Here is a 20,037-nt window from a genome sequence, read left to right as displayed (position 1 = left end):
TTCTCTGCTCTCTTAAGATGACACCTCCCAACTTAGATTTCAGCAGTGGCCCTTGCTACAAATAGTTGGAATTTTAAGCGGTCACAGTTAAAAAGAGGGTCACTTCAGGATTGATGAACATATTTCTGTGCTGCTAAGTAAAATTTTTACTACTATAAGATGTTTCATGAATGCATACCACAAATGTTACATTTAAAATGACTGCTCTGGTAAACAGACATTCCTGATCTTTTATCTAGTTTGATGAAGAGCCCTAGAAGACATGGATTCATTCCTGGCAGTCATATAATCCTGGGCAGTCACTACTCTTTGGACTTCAGATTCCCTACCTGCAGAATAAAGGATCAGTACGAAGTGACCGCTCTGGCCCTTTTAGCTCTAAAATTCTATGAGTCTTCTTGTTTGAAATATTACAAACAGGTTTGAAGTGTCTAAGCCATCGCATTAAAAGCTGCCATGCAACTCCAAAAGTGTAATCTTATGCTCCCGCTTCCATCTATTCTGATAATCTCTTTATCTGGGCCATTTGAGGGTTGAGATGAAAGCGAAGAGCTGGACTCAGAGGACGGCAATGGAAGAGGCAGAAATAGGAATGGGAATGTGGGAGGAATTGAAGGCAATTCTAGATTGCTTGGGAGAGGAAGTGGGAGAAGACAACAGAGAGAGAGAAAGAAATGCCTCTACTATAAATAGCTGGCAGTACTTGCTGCTGACCAGGTGCCACAGAGTGCCAACCATGTCACAGCCTCAGAGAGCATTTAGCACACAGAACAAATTTTTATGTTCTAAAAACCATGAATATCTGTATATAACTGTATGGAGAAAGCACATGAAAAATATTCAACAAACATCAGGTGCCCAGAAAGGGAGAAAGGGGACTCTGACTTCTTGGGTTACATGGCCAAATAGGCTTCCTCCACCCTCCGCAGCTGGCACACATAAAGGTTAACAGGAGGAGCCATTCTCCTCACGGGATTATATTCTGGAGGTGCGAGTGGGGCTGAGTTTGGCAATGTAAAATGACCTATTGTCTTCTAGCTAATCTGTCCTGGCCCCCTTCCTGCTTCTGAGAAACCAGAGAAGGGGGAGCCTGGTATCCTGGCAGCCAGTCTGCTGTTCTGTCTGCCAGGCCGGGCACAGGGTTCAGGTGCTGGACACCAACCTCAAGTTTTGCCAAACTGCATCTTGCTAAAGAGCTGGAATCAAAGCAGGGCTTGCCTCTGCATGGACACTATGCAGCTAAGTTAATAGACATCATATCTATTGTTACTTTCCAAGAAGAGCTGTCAGACCTGGCCCAGGCCCAGCGGCTGCCAGGCCTCTCAGCCCTTCCAGGAAGCAGGAAGAGGCAAAACCCAAACAGAAAGCAGTCCGCTGGGCTGGAGGGATAACAGCTGCACACCAGCTGCTTGGGGCTGGTTCTATTCAGCTGTGTATCTAGAGACACATCAGTGAAGACCCAGGAGGGAAGGTAGAAGCACAGAAAAAATGAATTTTAAAATGGAAGAGACCTTGGAAGGCTAGTGTTTTCCAAACTGGGTTGAGGAGCCAGGGAAGTGCAAAGAACGGAAGCATAGTTTGCCTAGGAAGTCATTTGAAGAAAGGATTCTGTGACTAAAACAAGTTAAAAACACTGAAAACTTCCTCTTTTCTTCCCCACAAAGCTATAAATCCCACCTCTTTCATTTATACTGTGTTACACCCCCTCCCCCAACATCACCTGATTGACCTCTTAGAGCAGTGATTCTCAATTAGGGGCGACTGCCTCACAGGGTGACAGGTGGCAAAGTCTGGACACGTTTTGGTTGTCACAACCAGAGACAGGGAGGGTGTGTGTATGTCACTGGCATCTAGTGGGTAGATTCCAGAGATGCTGCTAAACATCCTACAATGTATAGGACAGTCATCAGGACAAAGAATGTCAATAATACTGAGACCGAGACATCCTGTCTTAGAGGCAGGACACAGTTCTGCAATAATGAGACGTAAAGCCTTTCTTTGCCTGTTACCTTTTTCTAACTTTGTTTTCCTCTTTAAAAAAGTTAAAGTACTGTAGTCACATACCCCTTGGCCATTAGTTTAGCATCACTAAGAAGGGAACACAGTGTAGGATCCCCATTTGAATCCCAGAGGCACCATCTTCTAGTTCTATGAACTTCAGGTTACCTACTTCTCCGAGCCTCAGTTCCTTCATCTAAAATTATGGTGAAAAACAAAAATGCTATTTCAGTATGGTTATAAGGATTGGAGATAGTGTATTAAAGAACCTACCACACTGCCAGACACACAGTAGGTGCTCAGTAAATGGACAATGATGCTGTTGATCCCTACTGTCATTTACTGAGGACCCTCTGTCTTAAGAGAACCGAGAGCCATCACAGTAACAGAACTAATTACGTGGAAGTGGAAGACATAGCTCATCCCTCATTTAAAGTGAGTGAGAAATATTTCCCCAAAATCATGTAAACAAGTGTAAAGAAATGCCTTAGGGCTGAAACCTGCCTTTCTGTGTCTAGTACACCCTTAACTCCAGCCCTTCCCTCCCCAGCCCCAAAGCCTGGCATATGACAGTGAAGACGGAGACAAGCGCCACAAAGGGAGCATGATATTAGGTCCAGAACCAGCCAAACCCTAATCTAGGTTTTTCATTGCCTGCTGAGAAAATAGACTCTTCTTTGATTTAAATAAGAATATATGATGCTGCTTTCCTAATAAGTTGTGGTTCATGCAGACTTCAAAAAAAAAAAAAAAAAAAAAAAAGCTTTGAGAAAAGAGTTTCTCTCCCACTGTCCCATTCCAAGAAGAAACCAGTGTTAAAATTCTGCGTCGGATGCCCCTCCAGCAGGCCTGCCGCTGAGCACATTTCGGCTCTGGAGGGAGCTCCTGCCTCACAAAGGATGAAGGCAGCAGCTGTTCACATTCCCTTCCACTGAAGACTTTACAACTCTTTCCTTTAAAGTGACAGTGTGTATCTCCAGGGCCTTAAGAACGTGTAGTTTACATTCCTAAATCTTTCCCCAGAGTCCTTTATCCTCGTTTTTTATTTGCTCACTGGGACTTGCCGTTCTGGAGAATGACGGATCTTTTCCTTGTGATTAAAATGGCAGCACTCATTCTAAAATAAGTTACTAAGTTATCAAAAATGTGATTTGCCTCCTACACATTAACTATAAGATTCAGTGAAGAGGAAAGAGGAACTATGGGCCATTTCCCAGTGACATACTATAAGTTATTACTGAATTAAACTATATTTTTATAGAACTTTAACTCATATAATTAGCTTGGCCTTATGTCATAAGAATAATGGAAGTGTAATTCTAACATATGAAGACCATTTTTTTACATATTTGGCTTAAAATGAGCAAAGATAATTAACTTATAAGTTCATTCAAGAAGATGTACAACAAATTATTCATATTACTACTTCCACAATCCTTGAGTAAGGAAAACAATTGGTACTGATGACCTTGCTGTACAGCTCTCAGTAAGGACTTGCCTTTCCCGTAGGGGAGCTGTCAAAATTGCCCCACAGATGGACGTGTAGGCATCAGCTTGAAACTCAATCTGAAAGGAAGGAAGGCTCTGACCTGGTTCATCCACTTGTAAAGACTGTCTTCTCTACCCCACTCCCCAATCCTACTTTCTGCTTCTCTCGGAAACTGAAATCGGTCCTTTTACCGGATATTCCAGAGATAAAAATCTACATTTGTACACGTGGAAGGGATGAAGCTGTCATCTGGGGTTTTTACAGCCTATTATGGCACTGGCTCTAAGTGGGTCAGTCACTCCTAGATGTGTGGCCCAATGTGAGTTCTCATTAACTGTCTATCTTTCAGAATGGTTGCTGTGCTTCTAGAATAAACGGAGAGGTTGGGGTTCTTCTTTTTCTTAAATGTTGGTTTATGCTTGGCTTAACAACTAGCCAGCTAATCAGTTCTATATAACTTACTAATTTTAAATGTGGAAAACACCTTACATTATGATTTACAGTCACACTATGTCTAATGCCTAGCAGTTTGGCTTCAACTACCCTTTAGGTCCAATACAGACACTTCTGCTACCATGCCATACATATTTTTTGTTCCTGGTAAAGCTTCTCTTTTGTTAAATCATGCTTTAAAAAAAAAAAAGAAGAAAAAGAAAGAAAGAAGGAAGGAAGGAAGGAAGGAAGGAAGGAAGGAAGGAAGGAAGGAAGGAAGGAAGGAAGGAAGGAAGGAAGGAAGGAAAGGAGGGAGGGAGGGAGGGAGAGAAGGGAGGGAGGGAGGGAGGGAAGGGAGGGAGGGAGGAAGAAAAAGAAAAGAGAAAGAACAATAGGATTTAAAGGAAAAACAGGGATAGGACCAGACCACTCAAAACAGGGAACTTTGGGGCCAGAGCCCTAAGGAAAATCAAGCAGCACAGTTAAAGTAACCACTGACATTTGCACTTTGCATCACAAACCTTTAAACCCAGGGATTTGTGCTTCCCTTTTTATACATCCTTGGAGACATTCGCTTCTAATACAGAGTAACTCTACCAAAATTAAGAGTACGGTCCAGAGAGAGCCTTTTTCATCAATCAATTTCCTCTGCTCCTCTGGATGCACTGGCAGCTCCCCAGACAACTTAGCACAGTGGCAAGCACAGTGCATCTTGAAGCCACTAGACTCATCCCATTTCTTGCACTAAAGAGAAATACTTCTGCAGGATAGTCAGCCTTGTCCTTAGTCTTCATGAATCTATTGTTATGGAGGTCACTTTCACTGTAAGAAACCTTGCCCCTGATCACTTCCACATTCCTGATCAGATTAACTTGTGGGAGGAAATCTAGGAACACCAGGATTTCCGCATTGAATTGATACCATTTCCCTGTTTACTAAACACATGCCAGCCAACGTGCATCAAGGAAACTTACCCATCAGAGTCACAGGCCGTGTCTAAGGGTCTGAGCTGAGTTACTGGAGGGGCTCCTGCCTACCTTCTGAAGGAGGCACTTGTGTTCTGACATCTACGCTGCACTGTGGCCTGTCTGAGTCTATTGGCAGAGGTTCTTTTTGGTGAGGAATTAATAACCTTATAGCAGAGGATAGTGACTAAACACCCTGAAATAAGTTAGCTCCAAAACAGATGCTGCAGTAGGAGAGGGTACAAAAAAACACCCTAGTCTCTGTGTCAGTGCTCCTGATAGGTGCGAAACAGCCTGAAAAAAAAGTCAAGGTTTTCCTGAAATTGCCTGTCATTGGTGTGGGACGTCATGGGATGTCTTATCTAGTGGTGCCTCCATAAATATTTGTCTAACTAGCCTCCAGGGAACTTGTAAATTCTTGGTTGGAGGGCAAAGGACTTAAAAAAAAAAACCAAAAAACACCCCAAAACAAGCAACCTGAGTTTATAATTTTTTTTATCAGGCATACTTTATGCTTATGTAACATTGGTGGTGGGGAATGAGGGGAGGGGAAATGGAGCTAAGTCTCTTTTTAATAGAGCAACTTGGACAATTACTAGAGAGTTGAAAGAACCTTATCAACCATATGAGGTTTCAGCATTAGAAAAATGTTTCCGCCAAAGGAAGTGAGCTACCCCAGAACGCTATCAAGGAGGGAGGGGATTCAAGAGTGTTACTGCTTTCTAATGGTGGCTTTGAGCAACAAATTACCTCTAGTTCCTTTTTTTGTAGGCTTACTCTATGAATGTGGAACACTTCTAAACTGCTGTGGAAACTGGGGTGACTTAAGTTACCCCCTGATCACTATAATAATTTCAGTTTGACTGAATGTATCTCTTGTGTTGTCAGCCAGGACCTTAAACAAAAGTCAGCTCTGCCCTCATAATGGAGATACCCCCAAAGGGCAATGTATGTGTGTGTGTGTTTGTGTCCGTGTGTGTGTTAATAAGAAAGAAGAAACCAGGCATCAGAACACAATTTTTCTTTAAAGTAAATCTGGAAAACCTCTGAACTCACAGAAAGCAGCTTCTAAGAATAAAAATTTTCAGGCCAGTTAGAAAATAATTTTTGGACATAAAACAAGCAACATGTCCATCATGGGTCTTCTGAAACTAATGTCAAATGTGCTTCTTACAGGTTAGATTTAAGGCTACCAAATTGTAGTTTGAAAAGTAAGACATATTTTGGGCAATCTATGAGAGAAAGGATCACGTGTTAATAATTGTGGCCAGTGTAGTTTGGATGGTGTCATATAGAACCACCATGTATTATGATAATAGAAACTGGGACAAAATATTGAAAAAAAATATATATGCATATCTGTGATTCATATATATGTGTGTATATAATGTATATATTATCCTAATGATTTGTTTTAATCTCTTTGAGTGAGTCCTCAGAGTTTCAGTTAGCTCTAACTGAAACCCATGGGTCCGGATATGTAGAAACTGAAATTAAATAAGAATCTAGTGCATTTCAATTAAATCAATGTTTTGAAAATAGCATCTATTCTGTAATTACAGGACTACATTCTAAACAAAGGTATCAAAGAGAGCCTTTAACATGGATAGAGAAAGAAAAAAGCTCACAACCATAATTCACTTTAAATTAAGAGAAAATCAGCATTTTGAAATCAAGTAAGAAGCCCGGCCGGGCGTGGCTCAGCGGTTGAGCATTGACCTAGGATCCAGGCAATTGGGGTTTGATTCCCAGTCAGGGCACATGCCCAGGTCGTGGGCTCGATCAATGACTCTCATAATTGATGTTTCTGTCTCTCTCTCTCCCTTCTCCTTTCCTCTCTCTGAAATCAATAAAGATATATTTAAAAAAAAAATCAAATAAGAAAATAATTATCTGATATATAAGGCATAACTGTAATCTAAAATATCTTTTAAAAAACCACCTCAATTTCCCACAAACTTAAAAACGAATCATGAGAATATTTGCATAGCTCTTAGAATTTTTAAAGTACCTTAATGTCTATTATTTCACTTAGTCAATGCAACTAACACAGCATTCTACAAAACAGAAGTGCAATACATATGTACGTAAGAGGAAAGATTAAATATTAAAAACAGATGATTTTGTTCAACAAGGCAAAATATTTAATTCATTTGTTTGAAACAAAATTGTTTGGATTATATACCTCTGATTGTCTGTCTCCTTGGGCTGAAAAAAGGCAAACATAATTTCCATGTGTTTGCATCAGCAGTTAGTTCACAGTAAAGGAAATAAAATCCCAAACTTCATTAGAAGAAAATCTAATATATTTACAAATAGAACTTTCCACTTCTTCCCATGAAGAGGCTCCTCATCTTGACTGGCTCTGCGTGAATTCACCTAAAGCCAGGGACCAAACTGATTCAAGCAACCAAGTTTTGGACAGAGAAGCTTGTTCAATTCCATCCACCCTATTTCTGTTAATGGCACCATTCTTTCTTTGTGTTACTAGGCTTCAAAGATTTGGCTCTACCTTTAATTCCTCCTTCCACTCGATTAGCTGCCAAGGCCTACTGATGCTAACTCTTCTGTTCTCTTACATTGAACATTGAGTCTCCTTTTTCTGGTCTGTAACCAAGTTCCTACTCTAATGCTACTAACCTCCTAACAGGTCTCCACCCTGGATCCACTCTAGACACCTCTACCACTCTGATATTCCCAAACTTCCCTTTATAAACCTTCAGTGGGTGTTTACTGACTCCCAAGTTCAGGATAGGCTTTGTAAATGGCACTGCCGTCTTCTAAACATGGTCCTACCTATCAGCTTCATCTCTCTACACACACTTCCCGATTCAAGTAATCAATAGCGCTTGCTTTCCTCCTAGTCAATGCCTACCTTCATGTCTTCAGCACTTGTAACCTTTTCCTGGGGGAACCCTACTCATCTTTCAGGCCCTGTCCCTAGTATCCCCTCCACGAATCCTTTTCCGACTCCCTGTAACTCCACGTGTCCTCCCATTCCTCTGAACCATGCTGTTTTGCTCACACCTTTCCTATGGCTCATATTATGGTATTCTTTCCCTTGACCCCTGACGCAGATGGCCAGCCCCTTGAAGGCAGGATCTATATTTTCTCATTGTTGCATCCCCTGATAGGCTAACACAGCTCCTTGCTTATTGGACATACTCAATATCTGTTGAATGGTGAAGAAAATCATATATTTTTTTAATAGAAAATAAATGTGAAGGCAAGTGAAGTCATTCTTGGCTCAAGTCTTTAAAAAAGAAGTCAGCCTCCAGTTCACTCAAAATACTGTTACTCACTCTTAACAAGTAATCAACAGCCAGTAAATTACTCAGCCAGAGAATGTAATTCAAAGCTGTAACATACATAACTATGAGTCACGCTGGCAGCCGGGCAGCTCTGTCCTGCTTGCAAGGAAAAGAACATTCATCTGAAAAGACTATGGAGCAGCCACAAAAACGAACAAGTTAACCACAGTGTCAGGTGTCACAGCTGGACAAACTGCTCAAAGCAGTGGTTTCCAAGCATGGCAGGTGGCTCATTCATGTCTCACAGAGGCACGAGAACAAGGCTGGTAAGGCGCATACTCTAAAGCTTCAGAAAGTGGGCGAGGCCCGGCCAGTCTCTGACGGGCCCCTGGCAGCACACCCTCCGTGAGGGGTGAGCGTGAGGGAGGCTGCGGGGGGGGGGGTGTGTGTGTGTGAGATGAACGTATGTTTTGTTTTCAGTATGATGCCAGTAAAAGCAGAAACGTGCTAATATGCATATTAGACAATATACAAAACTTAGGGGTGTTTTCTTTTGTTGTTGGCCTTTTTCTTTAGAGAAAATTCTTATGGCTATCCACATTCTAATTTGTGAATAACTCCTTGGAAGCTATTCATTACTCTACATTGAATTTTAAGTGTTCAAAGAGGAATGGAGCCTATTTCATTTTTAAAAACTGTGAGAAAGAATCAAGTTTAAAAAATAATCTGGATTCAGTTTTTTAAAAGTTTCTGGGGGTTATTATATTTGAGTACTTTGAAGTATAAAAAAAAGTTTTCTCACCATCAGAGACTTTTAAAGAGGGATTTAGGAGCATCTGCTAAGATAGCTTTGGGTTCTCCTATTTGACTGGAGACACATACTTACAGGAAGGACACACAGAAACAGGCTAATTCTATTTCTAGGTATTTCTACAGTTGTGTAAGATAAAAGAACAGGCGGAATAATTGGCAAAACATGGGAGAAGGAAGGGAGGAAGAGAAGAGGAAGAAAAGGAGGAAGGAGGGATGCAATGTGGAAAGGCAGAGAGGGAGGGAGGCAGGGGAAAGACAGACAGAAAGGAAGGAAACTGCAGGAGAGCAAGGAAGTCTCAGAGAGATGGAAGGGCGGCAACTGTTGTGTCTGAAATGATCAAAGGCCAGAGGAGGGCTTTGCCATTGTGGGAGGTTCATGTAAAAGCAAGATGAGGTAGATAAGGCAGCATGTGACATTTGTGCTTTCCAAAAAGCAACAGAGACATCAAAGTTAAATAGGAACTGAAAACATTCAAATGTGACAAGAAGATATGTGACCTGAAGAAAGTGCCACATCAATACAAACAGCCAATAACAGTTAAGTTTCTAACTATTAGGCCTGTGATAAAAGACTTTTAGCCCATTATGTCATGTAAGTCTAATGCCAATCCTTAGAGATAGGTATTGTTAGACCTATTTTAAGGATTATGTAATTGAGGGTTAAAGAGGGTAAGTAACTGGTCTAAGATCTCATATCTGGTAATGAAGCCAAGGTTTGAACCCTGGAAGATTCTATTCATTCATCCATCCATCCATCCACCCATCCATCCTTTCTCTTGACAGGTATTTACCAACTGAGTACTACCAAGCTCCTACTTGTCAGTTACTCGAAGTAGCTGGTGAAGAAATCAGACACATTCCTTGCTCTCAGGGGCTTATCATCTAGTAAGAAAGGTGATCAATAAACAACTAAATAAACCAATCTCTAATTATAAAACTTGATGAATACTATGAAAGAAATGGCCAGAGGGCAGTAATAGAAAATAAAGCAGGGCATTACCAAATTAGACAGCATGGTTAGAGAGGTTTGAGTGGGACCTAAAGGGCGAGAAGGAGCCAGTCTTAAGAAGGGAAAAGTTGTTCACGCAGGAGGGAAGAGCAGGTGCAAGGAACTGGGAGAAGCCGACATAGCGAGAGCACTGTGGGCAAGGAGTATCGGAGCAGAGAAGGTTGGCAAGGCAGGGAAGCGCCCTGGCATGGGGGCTGCTGCTGGGTAGGAGTTTGGGTTTTGTTTCAAGTGCACTGGGAAGGCAAACAATAGTTTTAGATAAGCTGCATTTGTGGGTTCAAACACCACACTGTCTTCTATGTGAGGAGGGTAGGAGGCAAGATTAGAAATGGCGAGGCCAGGAAGAGGCTCTTGCAGGAGTCCCAGAGAGATGGTGACTTGGACTTGGGTGGTGGCGGGGATGAAAGAAGGGCACTCAGACATGATCTGAGACATATTTTGGCAGTAGAAACAAGAGACCTTGCAGATGGAATGGACGTAAGGGGGGAAGGAGAGGGAGGCGTAGAGGATGACTCTAGTCCTATGCACTGCTCTGTCTTGTATGTCATTTGATTTTCTTAGCACATTCCTTATACAGAAGTGAGCTAGATTTACATTAGTGTTCTAAAAGATATCTTTTTATAAACAATTCATGTACTAAGATCTCAGTTTCTACACTAAGCTCACCCTCTGACTGTAACACTGCACTGAGGCATATTGACATAACTTGAGGTGTGTGGTGGAAAAAAGAAGAGGCTTTCACACCAAACCACCTTGGACTGAATCATGGCTTGACCATTTTGCTAGGTAAATACAAAGACACAACTCTAAGCCTCAGACTTTATATACACAGGTAAGAACTCTCTTACAGTTTGGTTGTGAGAATTCAATAAGACAACTTATACTAAGTCCAGGCATGTAGTAGAAAGTCAAAAAATGTTAGACTCCCCCCATCCCTTCCCCTTTCTCCCTGTTATAGTGAAGAGGATGTCATTAGAAGGTTCTCAGAGAACCTTCTGGAACAGAGATGAATACTGTGATTGAGCGCTGTATTTTAAATAACTGGGGGACATTCCAGAGGAGGGACTGCAAATCCTGTCATGGGTCCTAAGGGTACCTGCACGGCAGCTCTAGCTCTATACTAACTATCCTCACCACACTGACTAGAACTGTCAAATAAAATATAGGACACCAAGTTAAATTTGGACTTAAGATAAACAATAATTATTTTAAGTATAAGTACTAAATGTTTTTCATTGTTATCTGAAATTCAAATTTATCTGAGCAACCTCTATTTATTTGTGAAATCTGGCAATCCTATGACTAGGCAAATCTCTGATTTGATTAGGAATAAATTGCTCCAAGATTCTTCCTTCACAGTCCCTGGAGATGCTCTAAGTGTTCTCTGTATAAGAGTTTTTGCCTTTCACCATCATGGCTCTATACTTCCACGCCTTCTACTTTTTTCAAATATTTCATTCACTTCCTCTCATTCTTACCAATAAACATATGAATGTCCAAAGTCTACTGAGTAGCACAATATTAGGTACAGAATTTTATTTGTGGTCATAAAGAATGCTGCTGCTGCGTGTGCATGTACACATGCCGTGTTAACCTTTTAAAATGAGGATTTGTTAATAATGCATCATCAGGAATGCATTTTGAGAGTTTCCTAATAGCAGTGAATTAAATATGCATCCACATTAATGGATACCATTCAGATCCGAGAGGAACTGAACCGGTTATTGAATAAACTGAAAGAGAAGAGCTTTGAGTTCATTCAATAATCACCATCTATCAAAAGCTAAGACTTGGAAATCCTTTATTTTAAATTAAACTACATGAAAAGAATTTGAAAGTTTAGTCCATAGTTTTATCTGTCTGAGTGCTCCCTTTGCATCCTCAGGAGTTTTAGTGCTGAGGGAAAAAATGAAAGGGAACACAAACACACAAGCCATCTAGAGCAGTGTTGCTATTTGCTGTTGCTCCACAACAAACTAAGGAGCTAGGTCCAGAATGAAAAGCAACATACCAACAAAATTTTGTTGTTAAGAAATTGTCAGTTGAGCTAAACAAAGAACTTAATAGTTGATTCACATGCTGGAGCAAGCTCATTTTCTCATTGTGGGCTGGTAACAAAAATTTCCCAGACTGCTGCCAGTCTGGGAGCCAGACTGTGAGTAGGGCTCATGAGGAAGAGCCCAGAATTTTAAACGTCATCCCTTCAATATCATGGCACAAATGGAGAGATCTCTTCCTTCTGGCCATTTTGCAGACCAAAGATCCTCTTACTTCCTTGAAATAAAGACACAAATATTTTCTCCATTCTTAGCATCTAACTGAATATCTATCAAAACAACAGCTGCCCCAGTTTTAGAAAGAAGAGGACGTGTGCTTACTCTTCTTGCCGTAAGTCATTGATGCTGCGGTCCAGTGAGATCATGTCACTTGCCACCATGTTAAATCCAAACTCTTTAATGCTGGCTTGAACTGCATGTTTGAATTCTGGTCCCAAAACCAATGGCTTGGCATTCTCTCCGGGGCCACCAACCACTCCATGAGGCTCAGGTTCTTTGGGTTCAAAGTTACCGAGGATCCTGGGGCGCAGCACAGGGTCCCGATAGGTGAGTGTCTGAGGCTTAAAAGTGAGATACTGCCTCTGCATTATGTCTCTCTGGTTCTCTCCTCCAGCATGGCGCTCCTGTTCATTTTTGGCCTTGTTTTTTCTTCTAATAGACTCTAAGTCCACTTCTACTCCTTCAACATGAGGCCAGGGCACCACAGGTTTGAATCTGTCATCCCCAGGAACTAGTCCATGGCCTCCTCGGTTAGGCACGGGGTTATTGACATCTCTGTCTTCCTATACAAAAGGGAGGGGACATACAGTGAGCACATGAAGGCAAACCACAGCAGAGTTTAAGAAACCAATTTGCATGTTTTAGAAAAGGCTGAGGTGACAATAAAATGGTTTAAAGCATGAAACAGAAGCAGGCCAGTAATCAGAACATCCCATTAGAAGACACCTTTCAGGGAGCGAAGGGCATGCCAAGAGACAGACTATTTCCCTGCCTTCCCATCCCAAAATGAATGAATGGATGCATTGTTTACTTCTAAACCTAACTCTCTACCAAAGACCTCTTATTAAAGCACATTGTTATGGGTTAGAGCAGTGAGGTTCTAGGGCCTGTAACGATAACACTTAATAGGTCATGTTGTACAGTGTGTGGTTTTCCCAGCTGACCAGTGTCTGACAAATATAGCTTTGTGTCCGTAATATAGCCATATGGTGGGGCAGTGGTACTAGATGCCACCCATCACTAGGCTGGCTTCGTGCCCCTAACAGCAGAGAAACAAGGCGGGAATATGCATTTAACAGCCCCAATTTGGTATTTTCTACTCAGTGAGACCTCAGCTGAATTGAGAACTATTTTTTAAAAAGCTAGAATAACTGTAACCAAGTCAGTTTGGGCTTTTAAATCACACTCAATGCCTAATTTTCCCAGTTCCAGAGGTAGCCCAGGCAAAAACAGATTCTGCATGTGAGGAGACTCTGTAAAGGCGGCCCCCCTTTTCTGTGTGGACCTTCCTCATCCGGTATGCAAATCTTCCAGTTGGAGATCCACAGTGATTTTGCTCCTGCTAAACCAGTTCTGTCCTCTGCATGAAGCAGTGTTCTGAACCTGAGCATCACCCCAGTGGCTTTAACAAATACTGATGTCCCACCCCCGGACTTTGTGATTTAATTGGTTTGGGCATCCAGGTTTTTAAAAGCTCCCCAGGTGATTTCACCGTTCATTCCAGCTTGAGAAGCTCTAGCTTGAAGGGAGAGCAGCTAGTTATAATTAGACAAGGGGATTACTGAGTATGTACAGCCAGGTAAGAGGCAAGGTGAATTTAGAACAACTGCAAAACAGGCTAACTGGTCTGCTACTTCACTCCACACTAAGATTGTGATCCTTTAATAGATTCAAAATAGGATTAGTACTATCCGACCAAATGTTTCTACAGTGTTAGAGCTATCTTAAAAATAAAGTTAAGAACTTTGTTTTAAAAGGTACAGAATTAAGCCTCTAGGTAGGATATTGACAGGTAGGTTGCTATTTACTGGTAGTTTATTTAGGGACAAAGATCTCTTTCTAGAAAGTTAATTCAAATGTGAATTTAGTCGATGTTGACGTTTTGGTAAGGACTAGGTAAGAATTGTTTTTAGAGAGTTCTGAAATGAATTTTAAAAATTTATCTATTTGTTTAGTTAATATAAGCATATGTTACAAAATTCAAAGGATTCAAAGGGCATATAGTAAAAAGCCATTTCTCCTGCCTTCCTTCTGTAGATGCCATCATAGCCAGCAGTTTCTGTGAATCTTTCTAGAGATGTTATATGCTTATATAAACATACATGTATATATATATATATATATATATAACAACAGAATTTTTTTGAAAATGGGACATAGATTTCAATTGACTCATTAATTAAAAGGGAAATCTGTAAAATGTTACAACTGGTTGAAACGTGAATTCAAGGAACAAATGTATAAACATCAAGAATACAGCAAAGAGGGGAACGCTCCTAACCACTTCCAATTTGATGCTGCCAGATTGGAAGAGATTTCTAGTCAATTTTTAAAAAAAAATACTGCAAAGAATTTACAAATAGATGCAAAACTGGTAAAACTGGTTGCTATCCAGAGGGCAATGACCAATTGCATTCCACAGTACACGATTTCCTTTTCGATGGACAAGAATCTTTTGCATTACTCTCAGTTTTCTATCATTTAGAGGATGGTAAAATGGCTCAAAGATAGTAAAAGGGCAAGATAACCTAGAAAACTGAGTCAGACAGTATATCCATAATCGTCTTGGTCCACTTCAAAGCCGTTTCACAATTTTCCTCCAGTAACACAAAACTAAACATAAAATGCAAACTCAGCCTGATTCTATAAATATGAGGCCTTTCTTCAGGCATGTGTTATAGGTGGATAAGGGTCCTGGATCAGGCCGTTCTGGTCAGCATACCCTCCAGAAGGGACTTAGCTGGAGCCTGATGCTTGAGCCCTACTAAGGGTCGGGGGTGAAGAGGTAGGAGGCAGTCCTGCCAGAAATCTTGTATTCATGAAGTGCTGAGGGTTCTCGTGAGAATTAACTCATGCTATGGAGAGGGAAGCCAGCCTGACTGCAACAGAGAGGTAGGCACCAAAGCTGAGAAGTGATTGCAATGTTGGAAAAAGTGTCCATTTATCCAATACATCTCCTGGCTCTTTCCAAAATTATATTAACTTATTGCCATAAGTTAGTATTGTAAACAAATTAGAGAAATCATTATAAAACTCTAAGATATTAGACCCAAGTTGATGATGTTAAGCCAACTCTAACACAAAAAGGAGAAACATATTCTCCCCCATTTCAGTGTTTTACATCAAGGCTCCAATGAGAATCAGTAATTGGGAAGGTAAAAAATGAGGGGAAGGAAATGTCAAAAAATATAGAAAAGTAGATTGAACAGGCCCTCAGATGTCAATATCCATAACCATAGCATCCACTATGTTGTCTAATATTCCACAGGGGAAAAATTACATGTTGGAAGAGTATGAAATATGGTGGTACATGAAATCAAAAGAGCCAAATTGTGAAATACATGGTACAGTGTAGGCTGGCCTAGGCTAACATAAAAATTACCCTTTGAGGCAGCATGGGGGGTCCTGAAATATGCTAACTGAAATATGACAGTCAGAGAAAGACAAGTATCACATGGTCTCACTTATATGTGGAATCTAATGACAAAATAAACTGATGAACAAAATAAACTGATGAACAAAATAGATCCAGAGACATGGAAGCATGGAACAGACTGAGGAATCTCAGAGGCAAGAGGGGAGAGGGGATGGGAAGAGATTAATCAAAGAACTTATATGCATAACCCATGGACACAGACAATATTGTGGAGAAGGTCTGGGGGGGTGAAGGGGGTCAATGAGGGGGAAAGGGGGACATCTGTAATACTTTCAACAATAAGGACAAATTTTTAAATATTTTTCAAATGTAAATATTTCTCAAATTCAGCCACTTCAACAAGAGAATCTTTAATGGACTCAAACTTCATGCTTATCTTCCTCCAAAAATTGTTTTGATCTTTTTTTAACTTAAGGGTTCTTTGTCTAAATTGTAACTGTTGGTGTTCATTACAGTTCTGTTAATCTACCTGTCATTCCACCCTCATAATGGGTTATCCCATTCTCTTCCAAGCTGGAAAACCAGATTTATACTGATCATTCCTACATCCATTTCCTTAGCCCACACCACACTTCTGATCTTTGGATCTTACAGTCAGCTGCTTCCTGAACATTAATACTTACATCAATCTGGTACCTCAATTTAAGACACCACAAACTGAACGTATCATTGAGCCCACATCACAAACCTGTTTCAATTATTGTCTTTCCTACTTTGGGGACTGGAACCACTGTCCACTCAACTGGTAAGTAAACACCTGCATTTCATCCTTACTTCTTGTTCTCTTTTATCTACCCTACTGACATTCAGTCACTCACAAACTCCTGCCAATTCTATCACCTGTGTGGCTCCTGAATCTGTCCACTTTTCTCCCCTACCCTCACCTCTTAACAGGATTACCACAACAGCAATGATAGTGGTGATTACAAACACCATGTATGGTCTAAGTGCTTCACATACATTAACTCATTTAATCCCAAGACTAGGTTCTATAATTACCATCCCTATTTTACAGATAGAAAGTCTGACAGAGAAGTTCCCTAATGTCAGAATCAGTACATGGTGGGGTCAAAATCTGAATCCAGGCGGTCTGCTCAAGAGCCCATGCTCTTAACCAACTGTGCTTCAGTGCTTCTCATTCTAACATATGCACTCACTGTCTTTCTTCATTATTTTTCTACACAGCAGCCACAGTGACTTCTAAAATTGAAATATGAATGTTACTTTCCCTGCTTACAACATTCCATCATGGGCCTGCTTCCCTCAGGAGAATTTATTCTGCTTAACAAGGTTGATAAGGCTGTTCGGGCTCCAGCTTGCACTTATTTCTCTACCATAGCCACTAGAGCAGGAATTGGTTCTTTTTCTGTAAAGGACCAAGTGTAAACATTTTAGGCTTTGCAAATCATAGAGTCTCTGTTGCAATTATTTAAATCTCCTATTATAGTGCAAAAGCAGCCACAGACAATGTGCAAATGAATAGATATGGTTGTATTCCAATAACACTTTATTTACAAAGACAGACAGTGGGGAAGATTTGGTCCCCTGACCCCCGCACTAGACTGTAAATTCTAGGAAACGGTTGGAATCATTCCTGTCATCACTGCATTCCCAATGCTTGTCCTGGCATGTAAGTCCCCAGTAAATATTTACTGAATAAATAAATGAATCCTAAAATTTCTTCTTTGGTTATGAGAGAAACTCTAAGAAGAAGAGGAAAAGAGAGAATGGAGAATATGGAATGGTAAAGAGGGGTTTAGATAACCTTTCTGGCAATACTTTATGAATTCAGCAAGAGAACAGGACATAACTTCATAGTCTCTGTACAGTATTGTACTCTTAATAATGCTGTGTAATACTCACCAGAAAAAGTGAATTTGCTCACTTCTCAAAGCCTGTATGCCGTTAAATCTGAAGGCAAAACCAAACATGAGACTTGTCTGTCTAGTCCCAAGTCAATTAAGAATAATCATGTCAAATCTTAATGTTATACAATTTGAAGAATGGCTATAAAGCGGTATAATCACTCAACTCCCCTGAGAAGGAAAACTACTTACTCCTTCCTGAGAGTGAATGAAAATTAGCAGATGCCTTTGTGACTCCCGGGTACTGTGATACCTTCATAAGCACCAGCTGATTTACTGTCAAAATCAATGAGTCACTGGTGACTAGAAATGGGAAAGAGAATTGATAATCTTCGAAGATCAGTATGCTCATAAAGGTAGAAATGTACTAAAAAATACAATCACTTATCACCAGATGGATATATGGGATTACCAGAAATCAGGCCAGACTATTCACTTCACACCTTAGAGTTTACAAAGTTCCTCCCTCACCCCCATATTTTACTTATGTGTGATATCTGTCCAAGATGGCCATGCCTTGATAGAAAGGATATGAATATGAAGGGATTTAGAAAAATGGTCTTTAGAGAAAATGAAAGTAATACAGGCTTGTTTGGATTTGAAATTATAGATAAACCATGGAAAACTAAGCTCTTAATGATAAGCTTCTGCAGTCACATGATCTCTTGAGAAATTACCATTTCCTCAGAAATAAAAATATAATTTAAAACAAAATTTAGTTCAACCATGCTAAAGCAAGTAATCAAATTGCTTACAATTATGATAAAATATTAAAGAATTTTAAAAACCATGTCAATGCGTTGCATTTTTTAAAGGTATCAGGGTAAACTCCAATTTTTTTAGTAAAAAACCCTTCAATTTTCAGTACGTAATTAAAATTACAACTGAAAAAAGGGAGATTTCATATAAAATCTCTCTCTGTATTAACACTATAATCTCTAATGTTCTATTTTGTAAATGTGAAATTATCATTTAAGTACCCACTGGTTCAAGCCAGCAGTTCTAATTGGAGGAATGGGCTCCAGGTAACCTCCCTGCCTCCTTCCATAGTCTGGTGAGTTTCTAGCACTGCTCTTCTCGCACTGCCTTAGTATCTGTTGACATATTTCTCCCCAAATAGACGGAGGGCTCTTTGAGGATCGTTGAGAGTGTATTAACCCGTGTGTCCCAAGCACCGGCTAGACAGTAGGTGCCCAGGGAGTGTTTCCTCACTGACTAAGGAAATGGAGAACACCTCACTGGGGGTCACCTGTATTAGCCTGCTGGAATATAAACTGACTTTGGATCCACTGTCTTATGTCACTGCTTGGCTTGGTTTAAGCTAGCATTCTGGGAATCCAAATAAGGTAACTAAAAAACTACTCTCCCTACACACCTAAAATTTGGGTAATCCTTTTTTTAGTTTCTTCTCTTCTTCAGATTTGGATAAACAATGCATGTGTGCAAGTGAAATTTGGAAAATGAGTACTTTAAACATGAGAAAGTTCATCTTGGGTGTGTTAGTCTTGGTCCCCTAGGCCAATTTATCTTGCAAATAATTTCCTGCTAAATTTGGTCCTAGTTGTAAAACAGTAATAGGTAGAGATTCTAAGTCAGGTCAGAAAAACATCAGGTAATACTCAAAGGAGAATAACTTAAAAGAAGAAATGAGCAATTAAAAGACCAAAATACAGGTTAATGTCTACACTAGGAAAAACACACCAACAAACTGATTATCCTTTTATAAAACCTTTTATTCATAAGACTGGGTAATGGCCCAGATCAAAGTTACAGTCTTATCATAGACGGCTAACCAAAAAGTCTATGAAATGCATGAAATTTAAACATATTTATGAAATCCAAATAATTTCTCCTTTTCAGAGAACTTAACAAATAGTCATGTCTCAGCTCATGAACTGAATCATCTATATAGTTTACAGGTTGAAAGAGTCTCTCTTATAGCAAATATTTAACATTAAATCTTTAGCTGACTCGAACTGAATTTTAAGAATCAACCATGAATATGAAACAAATGATCAATGAATAATTTTGTCATATACTTCAAATGACAACTTATTTGTGATGAAACTTATTTGTCAAATTGATGCCATTATTTCAGTGGTAAGAGCACAGATGTTAAGACAGGGCTATATATACAAGGTACACCAACGTCATTTAAAACCCCATCTCCCACAGGTAGTGAAAGGCAGATTATAATACCTCTTAAAATATATAAAGTACATTAAAAAATATCTAACATATATATATGTTATATATATATATATATAAAATTTATTTATTTAAATCCTCACCTGAGGATATTTTTTCCATTGCTTTTCAGAGAGAGTGGAAGGGGGAGAGAGGGGGAGGGGGGGAGCAAGGGAGAGGGAGGGGGGAGGGAGAGAGGGGGAGGGGGGAGCAAGGGAGGGGGGAGGGAGAGAGGGGGAGAGAGAGAGGGGGAGAGAGAGAGGGAGAGAGAGAAACATCCATGTGAGAGAGACATTGATTGGTTGCCTCCAGCTCA

At 40.2% G+C, this 20,037-nt stretch overlaps 1 protein-coding gene across 3 annotated transcripts in view; it reads right to left on the bottom strand.

Moving 5' to 3' along the window:
• Positions 1–20,037, bottom strand: part of GALNT7 (polypeptide N-acetylgalactosaminyltransferase 7) — a 114,923-nt gene that overhangs the window by 39,612 nt on the left and 55,274 nt on the right. For all 3 annotated transcript variants that reach the window (XM_087816552.1, XM_087816553.1, XM_087816551.1), the window contains exon 2: positions 12,336–12,796. In XM_087816552.1, the coding sequence (XP_087672678.1) occupies positions 12,336–12,796 (461 nt within the window). The remainder of the gene's footprint in view (positions 1–12,335; positions 12,797–20,037) is intronic.

This window comes from Miniopterus natalensis, chromosome 4 (genome assembly GCF_054644295.1).
Source record: "Miniopterus natalensis isolate mMinNat1 chromosome 4, mMinNat1.hap1, whole genome shotgun sequence".
In the NCBI taxonomy this organism is placed as follows: Eukaryota; Metazoa; Chordata; class Mammalia; order Chiroptera; family Miniopteridae; genus Miniopterus; species Miniopterus natalensis.
The sequence above is the reverse complement of the archived record's forward strand: the minus strand, read 5'-3'. Positions and strand labels throughout refer to the sequence as shown.